The 14,823-nt window shown below is 34.1% G+C and overlaps 1 protein-coding gene and 1 long non-coding RNA gene across 2 annotated transcripts; one reads left to right on the top strand and one right to left on the bottom strand.

Annotated features, from left to right (window-relative positions):
- Nucleotides 1-7,746: 7,746 nt before the first annotated feature.
- LOC125842813 (uncharacterized) lies at nucleotides 7,747-9,141 on the bottom strand. The gene is made up of 2 exons (XM_049522116.1): nucleotides 8,340-9,141; nucleotides 7,747-8,012 (listed from the first exon to the last, which is right to left on the bottom strand). Exons 1-2 carry the CDS (start codon nucleotides 9,139-9,141, stop codon nucleotides 7,747-7,749), a joined length of 1,068 nt encoding a protein of 355 aa, XP_049378073.1.
- A 511-nt stretch (nucleotides 9,142-9,652) lies between these two features.
- On the top strand, nucleotides 9,653-11,443 carry LOC125842279 (uncharacterized). The gene is made up of 3 exons (XR_007443896.1): nucleotides 9,653-10,020; nucleotides 10,132-10,259; nucleotides 11,249-11,443. It is a non-coding gene; the product is annotated as an uncharacterized LOC125842279 (long non-coding RNA).
- Nucleotides 11,444-14,823: the final 3,380 nt, after the last annotated feature.

Here is a 14,823-nt window from a genome sequence, read left to right as displayed (position 1 = left end):
AGATATATGACATTTATTTTTGACATTTGTGTAAATGTTGATATGAAATATATGACATTTATTTTTGACATTTAAGTAAATGTCGATATGAGATATATGACATTTATTTTTTCGACATTTATGAAATGTCACTTAAACTTTCTGACATTTAGATTAAATGTTGGTAAAACAAATTTCAAGACACTTACTTGTGACATTTATAAAATGTCACATTGAAATTTCTGACACTTTAGTTAATGTCAACAAATGCTATTATTGAATGTCATAAAAATTGGTGATATTATTTTATATTTATCTAAATGTCATATTAATATTCTAATGTCGCTACCAAGTTTCTTAAACTTTCCAGAAAAATCTATATATAGTTTTTCTCAAGACACAAATACATACAAACAATTCGTACATTCAAAACTATCTCCTTCATGATGAACAAGAAATATTATATAAAGCAAATATTTTCTAATATTATAATCAAAGAACAAAATAGCAATATAATAAGTTTTTTGTAAAAGTAAACAATGCCAAAACAAATTATCTTTTCTATCTCAAGTAAAATTGAGATCTAACTAAATGTAATAATCTCAACATAAAACCAATTAATTAACTCCTAATTCAAATGGAATTAAAATCTCCAATAAATTTGCAATAAATCTTTATGAAATCATCAATCCAAAAGTCAAGCATGTTGAAGTCGATACTTGACCTCAATTTCCTTGAAAATTTTGCACAAGAAATGCACATAAGAAAATTTATAACTATATAATAATAGAAATTAGATCCTCATTAACTAGAACAAATTGGGATATCAAAAATGACTAATTGAATTTTTTTAAAAACAAACATATTAAGGAATTGATGCAAACACAGTAATTATATACATGAAATTTTCCCCCTTTTGAAAGAAAAGAAAGATCTTGTAGTTTTTTCAGACATACCCACTTCTTTTTATTTGTGCCAACTACGGTAGTTCCAGTCTTCTTGATCATGTTAGCTTGAGAAAAAACATTAAATTGATTATTTTGATACTTTACGAAATACAAAACTTAACATTTCATTGAATACATAAGTGTGCCAATTAGGAAAATAAAAAAAAGGAAGATATATGATTGCTTCAACAAAACAAATATCTGGTGTTGGGACAAAGATACAAACATCTTATAATGCAACTAACAGTGTGATAACATTAATATGAGTTTTTCCAACACAATGTTCACATATCATTAGTTCTTGACCACAAAACCTAGCATAGCTATATAGTCAACTAGTTCATCCAAATACCTCTACATCCATTCCAACCAACTCTGCAGATACTAATTTGAACAAAGCAGGAAACACTAGTTTCCGTCAAAGCACACAATAAGCCACACAACAAACCATAACATCACTGTAATGAACTCAATGCAACTTAACATTCTATATAGACGTTGTTTTCCTTTTTGAGATAAAGAGAATTTAAACTTTTTACCACCTTACTTCTTATAAATTGTTTTTCTGAACCAAAAGTAACTTTTCTTTTATTTTTACTCCTTGCAGAAAGAACCAATTTAAAGGGATTTTCCTTTTCCCAACCTCGTATCTTGATAATTCTGGATGATTTCTCCTATTGATATTACCAAGTGGATAAACGATATCTTTTCTCAGATTTGGCAACCAGAGCTTTGTAGATGAGAGGCACCTTCATATATATGAGGTTCAACATTTTTTTTCTTTAAATTTGGAATTGTGGTGTAACTATTGCATATCTAGGTGGACTGGTTTAATAATTATATGTGGACCATGTAAAACAGAGAGCTAAAACAGAGTAGAATTGAACAATTAGCTTATCAAAAGCAACATGATCAAATTTTAAAACTACAGCTCCAAATCCAGTCTACTAGTACATCCAAATCCAACTAGCTCCACATCTTGCTTTATTGAAATCACAAAATAAACCATACAGTAAACCAAATCTTAGCAACATTAAAACTCCATTCTCTGACTTTTGACGCCTTCTCACTAATTTCTCAAACCAATACTAAAGGGAAAATTACTGTTTTACACAAGACACCTCTTATGAACAAGCTATGAATGTCATCTAGCAAACTAGAGGTGGATGGCATTTGGGCCCTGAGAAAATGTAGGGACCTTATTCTATGGAGTTTCAAGTTCAGATATCAAAGTGACGAAAAAAATAAAGGACGTGTGATAATGAGAGATCATAAGGGTTTTATCACTAATCTAACCTAGACAAGCTGAGAGGAGGAACTTGAACTCTATTATAAGCTCATGTTTTTTAAATAACAAGTTTCAGCAGAAACTGTTATATGGACCTGTTGAAGTTACATGTTTGGGGATTGTGTTAAGTTGATTTACCTCTAAGTTGAGTATTTGTATGACTTTAACTACATGCTAAATTGACTTAATTTTTATTTGGCTTATTGAACCAAGAGCTTGAAAATGTCTTTTCATACACGGAAGCTTGTCCCTTGGTTATTCTACCTTTGCAAACTACCATCTGCAATAGTGGCTAACATCAAACTTTTTTTTTTGCAGACCTAGCAGCTCTGAGCAGACCTCTTCAAGTCGTCGACACTCTGATATATTCAATTCATTTCAGTTCCTGAAACTTAAATCCTCTCCCCAGCCAAAAGTTTAGCCAGCATTGAGCAGCTTACAAGAATATTATGGTCTTAAACCGCCAGATCAGAAAGCTGCATCTGAAGGATTTGAAATGGCAGTGTATAGTAAGGGAGGATCACATTATTTAGAAGATAACCCGTTTCACAAATCCTCTCCTCTTTCAAATCCACCACTTAGTCTTCAGAGAAAATCTAAAAGTGTAGCTAATGGTTTTATGTCAGAGAATGGAGTTCCTGCAAATCATCTATCAACACAAGACACTAGAGACAATGGTTTGGATAGATGGTTAACATTAATCAATCAATCATGCAGAGGGTAACATCAGACCACTCTCCAATTGTGTTGCAGTGTGGTGATTGGGGAGCCTCCAATTCTTACTTCAAATTCGAGAATTGGTGGCTTCAAACTGAGGGGTTTAAAGAGAAGGTCAAGATCTGGTGGGACTCTTTTCCCAATGTTGGAAATCCTGATTTTGTTCTAGTGACCAAGCTGAAGACCAAACTCAAGGACTGGAGTAAATCAATCCAAGGTAATTGAGAAGTCAAAAGCAGTTGGTATTGGCAAAATTGGCAGAACTGGAAGAAATCCAAGAACATAGAACCTTGCAAGAGAAGGAAATTGTATCCAAAATGACTCTTCTAAATGATTTTGAAGATATTGCCAGAAAGAAAGAGATAGCTTGGCAACAGTGGTCCAGGGAAACATGGCTAAAGGAAGGAGATAGAAATACCAACTTCTTCCATAAAACAACAAATGTTCATAGGAGAACCAACACTATTGATAGGCTGAAAGTAGGGGAGGTGATGATAGAAAATCCAGTCGAAATCAAGAAGGAAATAGTGACCTTCTATGATAACTTATATGCTGAAACAGAAGAATGGAGGCCTCATTTAGAGATGGAGAATTGATCTAGGATCAATAACATTAGATAATTTTAGCAATCTTACTGAGGAGAAGGATTCACTGGTTTGGCAGAGTGACATTCATGGTAAATTCTCAGTCAATTAGACATATAGGGCACTCAACAAGACTGCAGACCAAGAGACAGACTGGCCATGGAGGATGATCTGGAAACCAAAGGTGCCCTACAAAGTGAATTGCTTTTTGTGGTTGCTGTCAAAAGAAGCGGTTCTGACCCATGAAAATCTGAAGAAAAGAGGATATCATTTTGCCTCTAGATGTACTCTGTGTGGTGAGCAAGCAGAGACAATCAACCATATTTTTTTACACTGTAAGTGGACTAAGCAGCTATGGAGAATGTTCTTTTGCCTGAAAGGAATTATGTGGGTGAAACCAGGAAGCATCAAAGGAGTTCTAAGTAGCTGGATTAGGGATGACAATGCTTCAAAGGAGGAGAGATGGAAGTTTGTCCCAACATGCGTTTGATGGACAATTTGGAAAGAGAGGAACAATAGGAGCTTTGAGAATGTACAGAATAGCCTTCAGAAGATTAAAATGAATTGCTTAGCTCTTCTCTATTTTTGGTGTAAACAAGAAATTTTAGCTAGAACAGAAGACATCTTTGATGTATTAGATTGTTTATAGGCATCAATCCAATTAAGTCAAAAACTCTGCAAGATGTAATACTTTTTTTTGAAGGGGAACTACACTTTTGGTTGTAGTTTACCTGTGGATATCTATAGACTAATGTTACCAGCCTAAAAAAAAAGAAATTAGTGAGAAGGCGTCAAAAGTCAGAGACTCATTTCACGCGTACTTTAGAAATGCTGTTGAAGGAAGATGACTCAATGCAACTCAAATAATACTACATAAACTTGTACAAATAGTAAAACTCCATAAATACACAGAAACAACATTAAAACATACTAGAATTGAACAATTATCTTATTAGAAGGCGCAATGATCAATTCTAACACTTCAACTCCAAATCCAACTAGATCCAAACCTAGCTTTGTTTAAAAAAAGCAGAAAACCAAATCATAGCGATGAAAAACTCAGATAGCTCAAAGTAGCAGCCAAAGGATTTCTTTTTATGAGATATGAGTTATAATCTACCATAGTATATTTGGATATGATTCTTTGGATTGTCCTTTTATCTCTTATCAAGTATTTATGATAGTTAAAAGACTTATATCCCAAAAAAAAACTTGCAGTTCCCAAAAAAGCAGATAACAGAAACTACTTAATGAAAAAAAATGTTCATTATTGTAAGAACCTATTCCCAGACCCCACTAGTAGGATCACACTATGTATGTTGTTTATTGTAAGAACTCATCTTACAATAAGCTAAAATCAGCACGAAGAACAGTGGCAAACTCAAAAAAAGAAGAATAACAAAAACAATACAAACAATGAGGAGAGACCTAAGACAACTAAAAAACATATGGATCAGGCCAATTCCCAAAAAAGTCACAGTTATACAGGTAAAAATATTATTACTCGTAACTCTTATATTGATCTTGTTGAACCAGATATGCCAAACAGTCCAGGTACAGGCAAAAATCATCATGAAGACAAGGCACCGACTGGGAAAACACAGGCCAAACTAGGGGAAGATTCTGTGTTACCAACCCTTACATCCCAAAATCCTCACTCTATGCCAAATGTACTTGCAGGTATGGACAAAGAAGGAAATACAAAGGCCACTAAGATCAAAGGTATTGACTCAATGCTCCCATTACCCTTCACCCCTTTAGATAATTGTTTAACTGTTGTGGAAGCTGTTGGAGGGGAACATTACTAACTTGCAGGAAGGGGTATCCAAATGGGGGTTTCTGCATCATGAGAATTTACACACTGACCCTAAGAAAGACCCTAGAGATTCTGCTACCACTTCTCATCAGACCACACAAGAGAACCAACACAATCAGCTCATCCATCAGGGAAAGGTTTCTGGTCAGGGACACAGTAAACAGAATGATCAACATGGTAATCTTAATACTTCTCATAACACTCAGAAAAAGAATCAGAAAAAAGAATGTTCATTAGAGAGAATAGGAACAAAACATACAAGATAGTGGGGGCAACAACAAGCAGCAGGTACAAAAGAGAATAAGGGGCAAGAGTTACAGGTTCAAGTTGGTCAAAATGAACATAGCAACATCATAAATACAGATTATGAAGTGATACATTAGAGTATGATCAGGACACATAGTCTTTGGTGCAAGTTTTTCAATTTTGGAGGCTTAATGCATGAAAGAGTTGACTTATGTCAACAATTGAAGATTTTGATGTTGGATCAAAATTCCGTCAATTCCATCCGCTACGGATGGGTCCTTTTGGTTTAGTGTGATGTTTGGTTTGGGTTTCGAGGCTTCTGTTTGGAGTGTGTACGATTAGGCGTTTTAGCTTTTGTGGTGAGAACTAGAAATAATATGATAAATTAACACATTTTATAATTTCACTATACCAACTGAAAAACAACAACAACAACAACAACAACAACAACAACAACAACAACAACAACAACAAGAACCAAAAGAAAAAGATGATCACTTAGACTGTTTATGTGTACATGACGCGCAATTAACAGTTTGTCGATTAATACATATTAAACAAGAAAGAAGAATTAGTTGATCTCGTGATCATATAAATGTTAGGATTTACGCAATTAGAATAAAATTCAAAAATTTTAATGAAATTTTCTCTAACCTTTCTTGTGTGAACACCTGGAACAAGTGATGATGGTTGTTGACAATCTTCAAGTGGGTTATCATGAACCTATTGCAAAAGAGGAAGACTATTATAATTAAGAGAAACTAAGTTTTCATCTAAAAAAAGTAATTTTTTGTGAGCAACACAATTATTTCACCTGCTCTGATTTTAAATTTGCATCAATATTAATTCCCAAAGACTCTACATATGCTTGTATTCCTTCCTTCACTTTATCCGCTATAATTTCTTCCATATCCATTTTTGCTTCTGATAATTTTCTCTCCATCACTTCGTTATTCTCTTTTGCTTTCTCTTTCGCTTCTAACAACTTTTTATCCATCGCTTCCATCTCTTTTTTTGCTTCATATATCTTCTCTGTCATCTCTATTTTCATAGCTGAGGTAGCTTTTTGAACTTCCATCTCAACCCTTGTATCAAAATCTCTTTTTTTAGCCTGAGATCATTTATACACGGGGCCATATACTAAGCTAGGAGATTCTCCTTTTCCTAGAGTTAGGACAATTCCATGAGTGTCTGATCCCATTACTTGGGAGTACACATCATTAGGAGCACTTCCAGGGACATTCAACTCAGGATACACCTCGGCAAGATCATCCATTTGTTTCTTTTTGAAAGAAAGGTAAAGTAATGAGAAGTTTTTTTAAAAAATTGTAATAGAAAGAAAGTACCTATATATTTTTAAAGAGAAAGAGTTTACCATAACTTCACCAGCTATCTCATTTACTGGTTGTTTATTCGCTCTAATGTGAGTTTTTTTGAACACCTCAATACGAGTTGGCAAAACGTCATTAACTCGTCTATCCAACGTCCCTCTACAATCGCACATTCTGGATAACGTCTATTCCTTACGTAGTTTTTAAGACAAAGCAAGAACCTAAAATAGATAATTATTAGAATACAAATACAATTTCTTGTAAGTATGATAAAAAAATAACAAACTGATACCGTTTGATAAACCATATTGAGCGATATTGTGAAGGTCCTCCCAACATTGCTTCTTCAGCTAAATGGATAAGTAGATGTTCCATGATATCAAAGCAAGATGGAGGAAATATTCTCTCCAAATGACATAGAGTTATTGCAACTTGATCTTGGAGTTTCTCTATGTCACCTATCTTCAGATCTTTTGAACAAATGCCCCTAAAGAAATTACTTAATTCAATCAATGGCTTAAGTACATTCACTGGCAGGAGATTCCGCAAGGCAATAGGAAGGAGTTGTTGCATTAAAATATGGCAGTCATGAATCTTCAACCCATGCATTGTGCGTTGCTTGAGATCAACACAACTTGAGATATTTGAAGCATATCCGTCTGGCACTTTCACATCTTTTAACACTTGTAAGAGGATGTCTTTTTGTGTGTTACTCAATGTGAAACATGCAGGAGGAAGATAATATTTTCCATTAGTCTTTTTCTTAGGATGCAAAGCTTTTCGGATCCTCATCTCTTGTAAATCTAAACGGGAGTTTAAATTATCTTTTCCTTTTCCATCAACATTCAATAATTGTCCAAAATATATTGTCAAAGACATTCTTTTCAATATGCATCGTATCAAGATTATGACGAATCATATTGTCTTTCCAGTATTCCAACCCAAAAAATATGCTCTTTTTGTTCCATATATTTTGCACCAAATTATCAACATCATCCCATTTCCTTTTACGAGATTTGGCCAATAGATCTTTACCAAACTTGTTTTTAACATTATTCAATTGCTTAAGAATCTCAATTCCCGTCAACCGTTTAGGTGCTCCATCTAACTCCACAAGGCCATTGAATGTCACTTTATCTTTTCAAAACTTGTGTCCATGAGATAACCATCGTCTATGAGACATGAAACAATATTTTCGCCCATTTTTCAATCTTGTATATTTAGTTTTGGTAAGACAACATGGACAAGCATATCTAGTTTTCACACCATATCCTGATAAGTTACCTAACCCTGGAAAATCACTAATTGTCCAAAGCAATGCTGCACACATTTGAAACATGTGATTGTTTGATATGTCATAAGTGGCAACACCAACCCACAATTCTTTTAACTCATCAACTAAGGGTTATAGATAGACATCAATATCATTACCTGGTGCATGAGGACCATCAATAATAGTTGATAATATCATATATGGTTGTTTCATGCATAACCATGGTGGCAAATTATATGGAATCAAGATAACAGGCCATGTGCTATGTGAGATAGACATAGACAATGGACTAAAGCCATCTGAAGCCAATCCAAGTCTAACATTTTGAGGATCTCGAGCAAAATCTGTATGTGCTTCATCAAATTTCCTCCAAGCAATACCGTCTGCAGGATGTCGCATTACCCCATCTCTAGTGTGACCTTCAACATGCCATCTCATTTGATTAGATGCTTTAGCTGACATAAATAGTCTTTGAAGTCGTGGTATTAACGGAAAATATCTAAACACCTTTGATGGAATATTTGATGTTTCTGAACTGGAATTAACTGATGCACCTTTGAACTGTTTGTATCTTAGAGCTTTGCAAAACTTACAAGACGTTCTATCTTTCGTCTCATTCCAATAAATCATACAATCATTTGGACATGCATGTATCTTTTTATATTCAAGTCCTAAATCTTTAATAATCTTCTTTGAATCATAAAATGACTTGGGCAGTGTTTCACCTTCTGGAAGCACATCTTTTAACAACTCTAATAACATGGAAAATGATTTGTTACTCCATCCATTGAGACGCTTTAAGTGTAATAGACGAACAAGGAACGAATGTAGTGAATACTTACTTCCAGGATATAACTCACGTTCAACTTCTTTCAGTAAGCGAAATAATTCTTCAGTCTTCTTATCAAAACCCATGTTATCTTGATTTGACCCATCAAATTCTTCAGCACTAGTGTCCATATCAACAAAAGATGTAGGAAGAATTCCAAATGCTTAATGTAACATGTCTTGCATCTCATGATCATCACCTTTATCTAACTGATTAACCAATTTTGATGAAAATAGTTCCTCACCATGATAAATCCAACTAGTGTAACTAGTTAGAAATCCATCAACCACAATATGTTCAACAATCAAATCTTTTCGAACAAATTTCATATTACAACACTTTCGACATAGACACAATATTGCAGATGCATCTGGCCTATCTTGGAACGAGCATGAAGTAGCATGATAAGGAAATACTATTTATGAATTTAGTGTGCAAGTTGCAACACTTTATGATGTAAACATATACTCTTGGGTTTTCTTTCTGGTTATTTTTTATAGGGGAGGGTGTGGGGCGAGGGGTGTGTAAATTTATGTGCGTGCACACATGTGTGCTTGTGTAAATTTATGCATTTAAGTTAAGCCATTGACATATGGATATGGAGCCAACTTAATTTCCTATGATTCATGTGAACTAACAAAGGTTTCAAAAGTTCAACTTACAAACCTGGTGTATGTAATTCCACACAATGCACTTATTCCAATCCTAATTACTGTGGTGACTGCGTATTGAAACCAAAATTGCAGCCTGGATGCAACAACAATAGTTGTTACATTTGGGGTGAAAATCCCTTGATTGATTGGTTTGATGATAGCGCTGAAATTGCTGATGATGTATTTGTTATTGGTTCTACTCCTAGTGTTCGTGTAACTTTGTTGCGGTTCATTTTTGCTTGAATCTGTTTATTCCTTTTGCTTCAACAGACTGGCAGTGGTAGAAAATTGCAGCACAATGCAATATACAGCTGATCAAACCAAGTGATACCGAGAGGCCATTTTTATGGACAACAAGTAAGTCCTTCAGTTTTCGGTAAAAATGAGAACAACAACATTTACTTTCTAGCTTTTATTTGCGTTATCTTCTTTTATGGGGTTAAATTCATTCTCAATCATACTATTCAGCAAGAATCCTTTCATGTTTACCATATGGGACGATCTAACAGACAATGAGGGGGTTGTACTACTACAACTGTTGCACGAGCACACTGTTATTCTTGCAAAATGAGTAGCTGTTACAGAGTACCGTCGCGGTAAGATCGTCTTTCCTTAATTTATTTGATCCTACTATGAATAATTTCTTTGCTTTACTTGTCACCATATGTTGTTCCCGCATCTATAAGGTTGACAACCAGATACATTTCGACAATTTTAGTCAACCCTTTATATGTGCAACAAATTAACTTTCCTGCCATTCTAATCCACCATCCTTCAAGTTATTTACATGTGGGGAAAAAATAAAAGATAGTCATTTTTACCGTGGCTTTTAGCAGGGCAAAAGACAACGAACAAATGCTCTTCGCTTATACTTTGAGAAGCTCATCTGAATTATCTTCATCCCTCAATCTTGCATCTGTTGACAATGAAACAATATCTATCTCGGTCATTCCTTCATTGTCGTCTAGAATGAGTTTAAAATATGACTTTCACTTTCTTTTTCAGTATTGACCAACTGCTCCATAATGAGATTTCTCCACTAAAAAAAATGCTAACAATAAGTGTTTGGCTGAAAAAATATTAGTGATGAGAGCTGAAGATGAAACAGTCGTTGTCCAGGTACTTCGTATTATCTCTTTCGAGTTGTGATCTGCATAAGTGTTTGTTCTCTACTGACAAATGAATCTGCCTTTTTCTTTGCTGATTGTGACCTCTGTGAGCTTCAGTTTTCTTTAAGTTTTGATAAAATGAAATTTTGCATTTTAATGTGGATCAGTAGTCTATATGTTGTCTTGGGAAGGCACTGCCTTCAAGATGAATTAGCTTTGCAAGTGATTCTTTATTTCTTTTAGATGTCTCTTGTCTTTAAAATGTTGAAATTTATAAAGAGTTGTCTTCCAGCAGTCCATTTATGCCTAAGGGAAATTACACCAGCATTCCATTTTGTTACTCGCTGTTTTTCATAACAGTACCACTACATACTACATTGGGAAGGGACTGTGAAGGTATTGTTAAAAGTGACTAGTATTGAGCATATTAAATACATGATTTATTTCACTAACTTATTTTTATTTTGAATGTGCAGGAAAATGCCAGTAATTGAATTTGAATACTGGCTAGAAGTAAACTCGATCTATTGTAGTGAACGATGAAGAGTTTTTGTACTATTGTCATGTATGTTTGAATGTATTTGGTTTTGTGGAATTTATTGATAGTAGAGATCTTTAAGCAATTGATTTTTAAGTATCGGTTGTACAAGACATGTTTCCCGAAATTTATTTGAAATATATTCCTTCGATTTATTTATTAGCTAATTTTGTGCTTTTTATCACTTATATATATAATTAATTATGTGATTATTGAAGATATGCAAATAAAAATTATTATTCTCAAAAATGAAAAATTGTGGCTACAAAGATTCTACACAACATTGTCAAACTTCAAAAGTGTTGCTATAAGGACGTCCAACGTGTGGCTTATTGATTAAAAAATTTATCTTGTACATAAGAAAAGTTATACTTTATAAGTGTTGTTGTAGATGAGAAATAAAAGTCGACACTTTTTAAGTGGGACGAATAACTAAGCAAAGGCCACACTTTTAAGTGTAGTATAATCAAACAAAAGGTGTTGCTAATGAATTACTACAAAGCGTGTCCTTTATACCTCTTTGGCTACGCTTTTTTGTATATTAAAAGTAGCTTTCATATAGAATTATTTTTTAGGAAATTAAAAATGCCGTCTACAATAGTCGGAAGATCACCTAATAGTTAATTAATTAACTATTACGACAACCGTAGTCGGCGTTGTTAAATTAATAAATTATTATTTAATAAGTATTCCGACTACAGTAGTCAGTAATATTAAAATTAATAAAATATTATTTTACTACCGTTCCTACTACAATAGTCAGCAGTTCAGGTACTTTAATGGTCGGGTTTTAATTTATATGTAGTGACTACGGTAGTCGGCAAGTATTTTCCGATGCTCAGTCTGTTGACTACTCAAAAGTTGTCAGAAAGTCATCGGAAAACTCCATTTTCCTACTACATTTCGACCAATTTTGAAGTCGGCAAACAACAAAATTGTAGTAGTGTAATATATTCAACATTTGTATTAAATGTCGCTATTTTAGCAACACTTTTGCTAAATGTCGCTAAAATCAATGACATTTTACAACAAATGTCACTATTTTAGTCACATTTTTTCTAAATGTCACTAAAATCAATGACATTTTGCAGTAAATGTCATAATATATTCAACATTTATATTAAATGTCACTATTTAAGCTATATTTTTTCTAAATGTCACTAAAACCAATGACATTTTGTAATAAATGTCATATTATATTAGACATTTGTAGCAAAATGTCGTCATTTAAATGACATTTTCGCTAAATGTCGCTAAAAACAATGACATTTTGCAATAAATGTCATTATCATAGTGGCATTTTGGATCAAATGTCATTATATTTACGATATTTGATACCAAATGTCATTATTTTACGACATTTGACATCAAATGTCATTGTTTTATGACATTTTGTTCTTAAATGTCATGAAATTCTTTATTTTCCGACATTTGTTTCAAATGTCACCAAATTAATGTCGTCGTATGTACATTTTCTTGTAGTGTGGGATGATACATTGAGCTTATCAACAAGCATAAATGAAAGAATGTAGTACGGGTAGAAGCTAACAGGTCGCCCAGAATGATACATCAAGCTAATCATAGTAAAAGCAACAAAAAGCATGTGCAATCAAGTAAATTAACATTTCTACCATTTTAAAGTCGTAATAGCTCCCAAGGACTACCAATTAATTTAAATAATCTTTTCTTTTTACCAATATCAAGTCTTTTTTTTCCAACAATGAGCATTCAAGTGCAACAACCACCACCAGATCCATCGACATTCTGAAGCTTTACACCAAATTACAACACGCCAAACACATATTTGGTAAATTCCCATCACAGTACAGACGTTCTAACATGGGACTCCAGCTTGTTCAAGCTCATGACCTTGGGCCCAACAATCAATAGTAATAAAAATAAAATCCCAAAAAGCACCATAAGCAACGAACAACTCAAAAAAAAACAAGACATGTGATAAACTAAGTTTCATGCGACCTAAGAGCAATTTCTAAGGATACTATGTGATACAAGTACAAGGATTAACCTAAACTAAGACTTTTATAACTAAAACCTATACTAAGCAACCCAATAATGGTCATAAGTCGACTAAGGATCAAAAGCCTACACTATTCCTAACTCAAACCTAATCATGCAATACTAATCAAAATACATTCACTATAAATGAGCCAAGTCTAAGAAAAGGAAAATTGCAACCTACCTCAAAGCCGAAACCACACACGAACTATAGCTTGGGTGATTTTCCCTTCTGGAGAGCCTCAGATTGCTGCCAAGCTATGAAGAACAGAACGAGCAAATCAATATGGGAATAACAATACCCATATAACCAATACAAAAAATGGACCAAAAATCGGGTCAAATATCAATCCTCGAGTGATATTACAGAATTACTAAACTAAAACCATCATTATGTTCCCCTCAAAATGAGGATTACTTAACCGAAAGATGGGCGAAAATAGAGTTCAATTTTGACCTCAAATGGTTTAATACTAACTTTAAAGATTAGGAATGAAGGAATTTGAGGTCGTAAACAAAATCTATTTACAAAAGTAAACATATAATCAGGTTAAGGAAGAGGAAGGGAAGAAATTTACCTTTGAATCACAGAAATTGGCAAAGAAATGAGCAAAATTTCCCTTGGCCGAGCTCCACGCAATTGGGTTTCTTCCTTGAAGAAATGAAGAACAAAAGGAATTTTAATCCTAATGATTTTTGCAAGAGTAGCCGTTTAGTCTCCCAAGCGATCATCACTTAAGCTGTCAAAAGATTGCAAATGCGACCCCGACCTAAGAGGCGCCTGTCGCTTAAGATGTCCCATGGTCGCAAAAGAGACCTCCACTAAAGCGACTTGGTCACTTAAGTAACCCCCGTCCATAGGTGCATCTTCACTGAAGCGACCCCTTGGTCACTAAAGAGACCATCGTTTGAGAGATCAAGGGTCAGTAAAAATGAATGCACCAGAAGCCACAGATCAGTAAAATATTTAAGTGTTCCCAAACTTCAAATGGGCCCTTGGAATATATTCAGGGTCCAAAATGTCATTACCCGAGCCTACACCCAAGATATGGCCGACACTCAAGAACCATTGTTGGTCCCCAAGTGAACCCTCATCCTGGCTAACTACAAGTGAAAGACTGACTTCAGCATACATAAGCATCAAATTGAAAGAAACGTTTAAAAACAATTTACTGAATCTCAAAACTTTGCTAAATATACTTAGTATGAAGCATAAGTTATAAATAAAATATATGAAACTGAAAGACTCTTCAAAACTATCTATCTATGAAGCCTCTTCTATTAATAAAAGATGTTAGGACAAGACCCACGACACCTCAAAAATACTAACTGGAAAGTAACTGTGAAGTCCTTTAGAATACAAGGAGGCTCACCAAAGCTAACTGGAGTGTAGAGTGATCTCAATGAAGCACCTTTTGATAATCATGAACACTTATATCTGCACCATAAAATATCGAATGACATCAGTACATGGAATGTACGAGTATGTAATATGGC

Source organism: Solanum stenotomum, chromosome 10 (genome assembly GCF_019186545.1).
Source record: "Solanum stenotomum isolate F172 chromosome 10, ASM1918654v1, whole genome shotgun sequence".
Classification (NCBI taxonomy): domain Eukaryota; kingdom Viridiplantae; phylum Streptophyta; class Magnoliopsida; order Solanales; family Solanaceae; genus Solanum; species Solanum stenotomum.
Note: the sequence above shows the minus strand (reverse complement) of the source record. Positions and strands in the feature narration are given on the sequence as shown.

What these genes read in the sequence shown, in the direction of transcription:
- LOC125842813 (XM_049522116.1), bottom strand. Translation starts at nt 9,141, where the DNA reads ATGGACACTAGTGCTGAAGAATTTGATGGGTCAAATCAAGATAACATG. An exon ending in TGATGGTCCTCATGCACCAG is followed by an intron (nt 8,013 to 8,339) that starts GTAATGATATTG and finishes TTGTGGAGTTAG; the next exon opens with ATGGAGCACCTAAACGGTTG.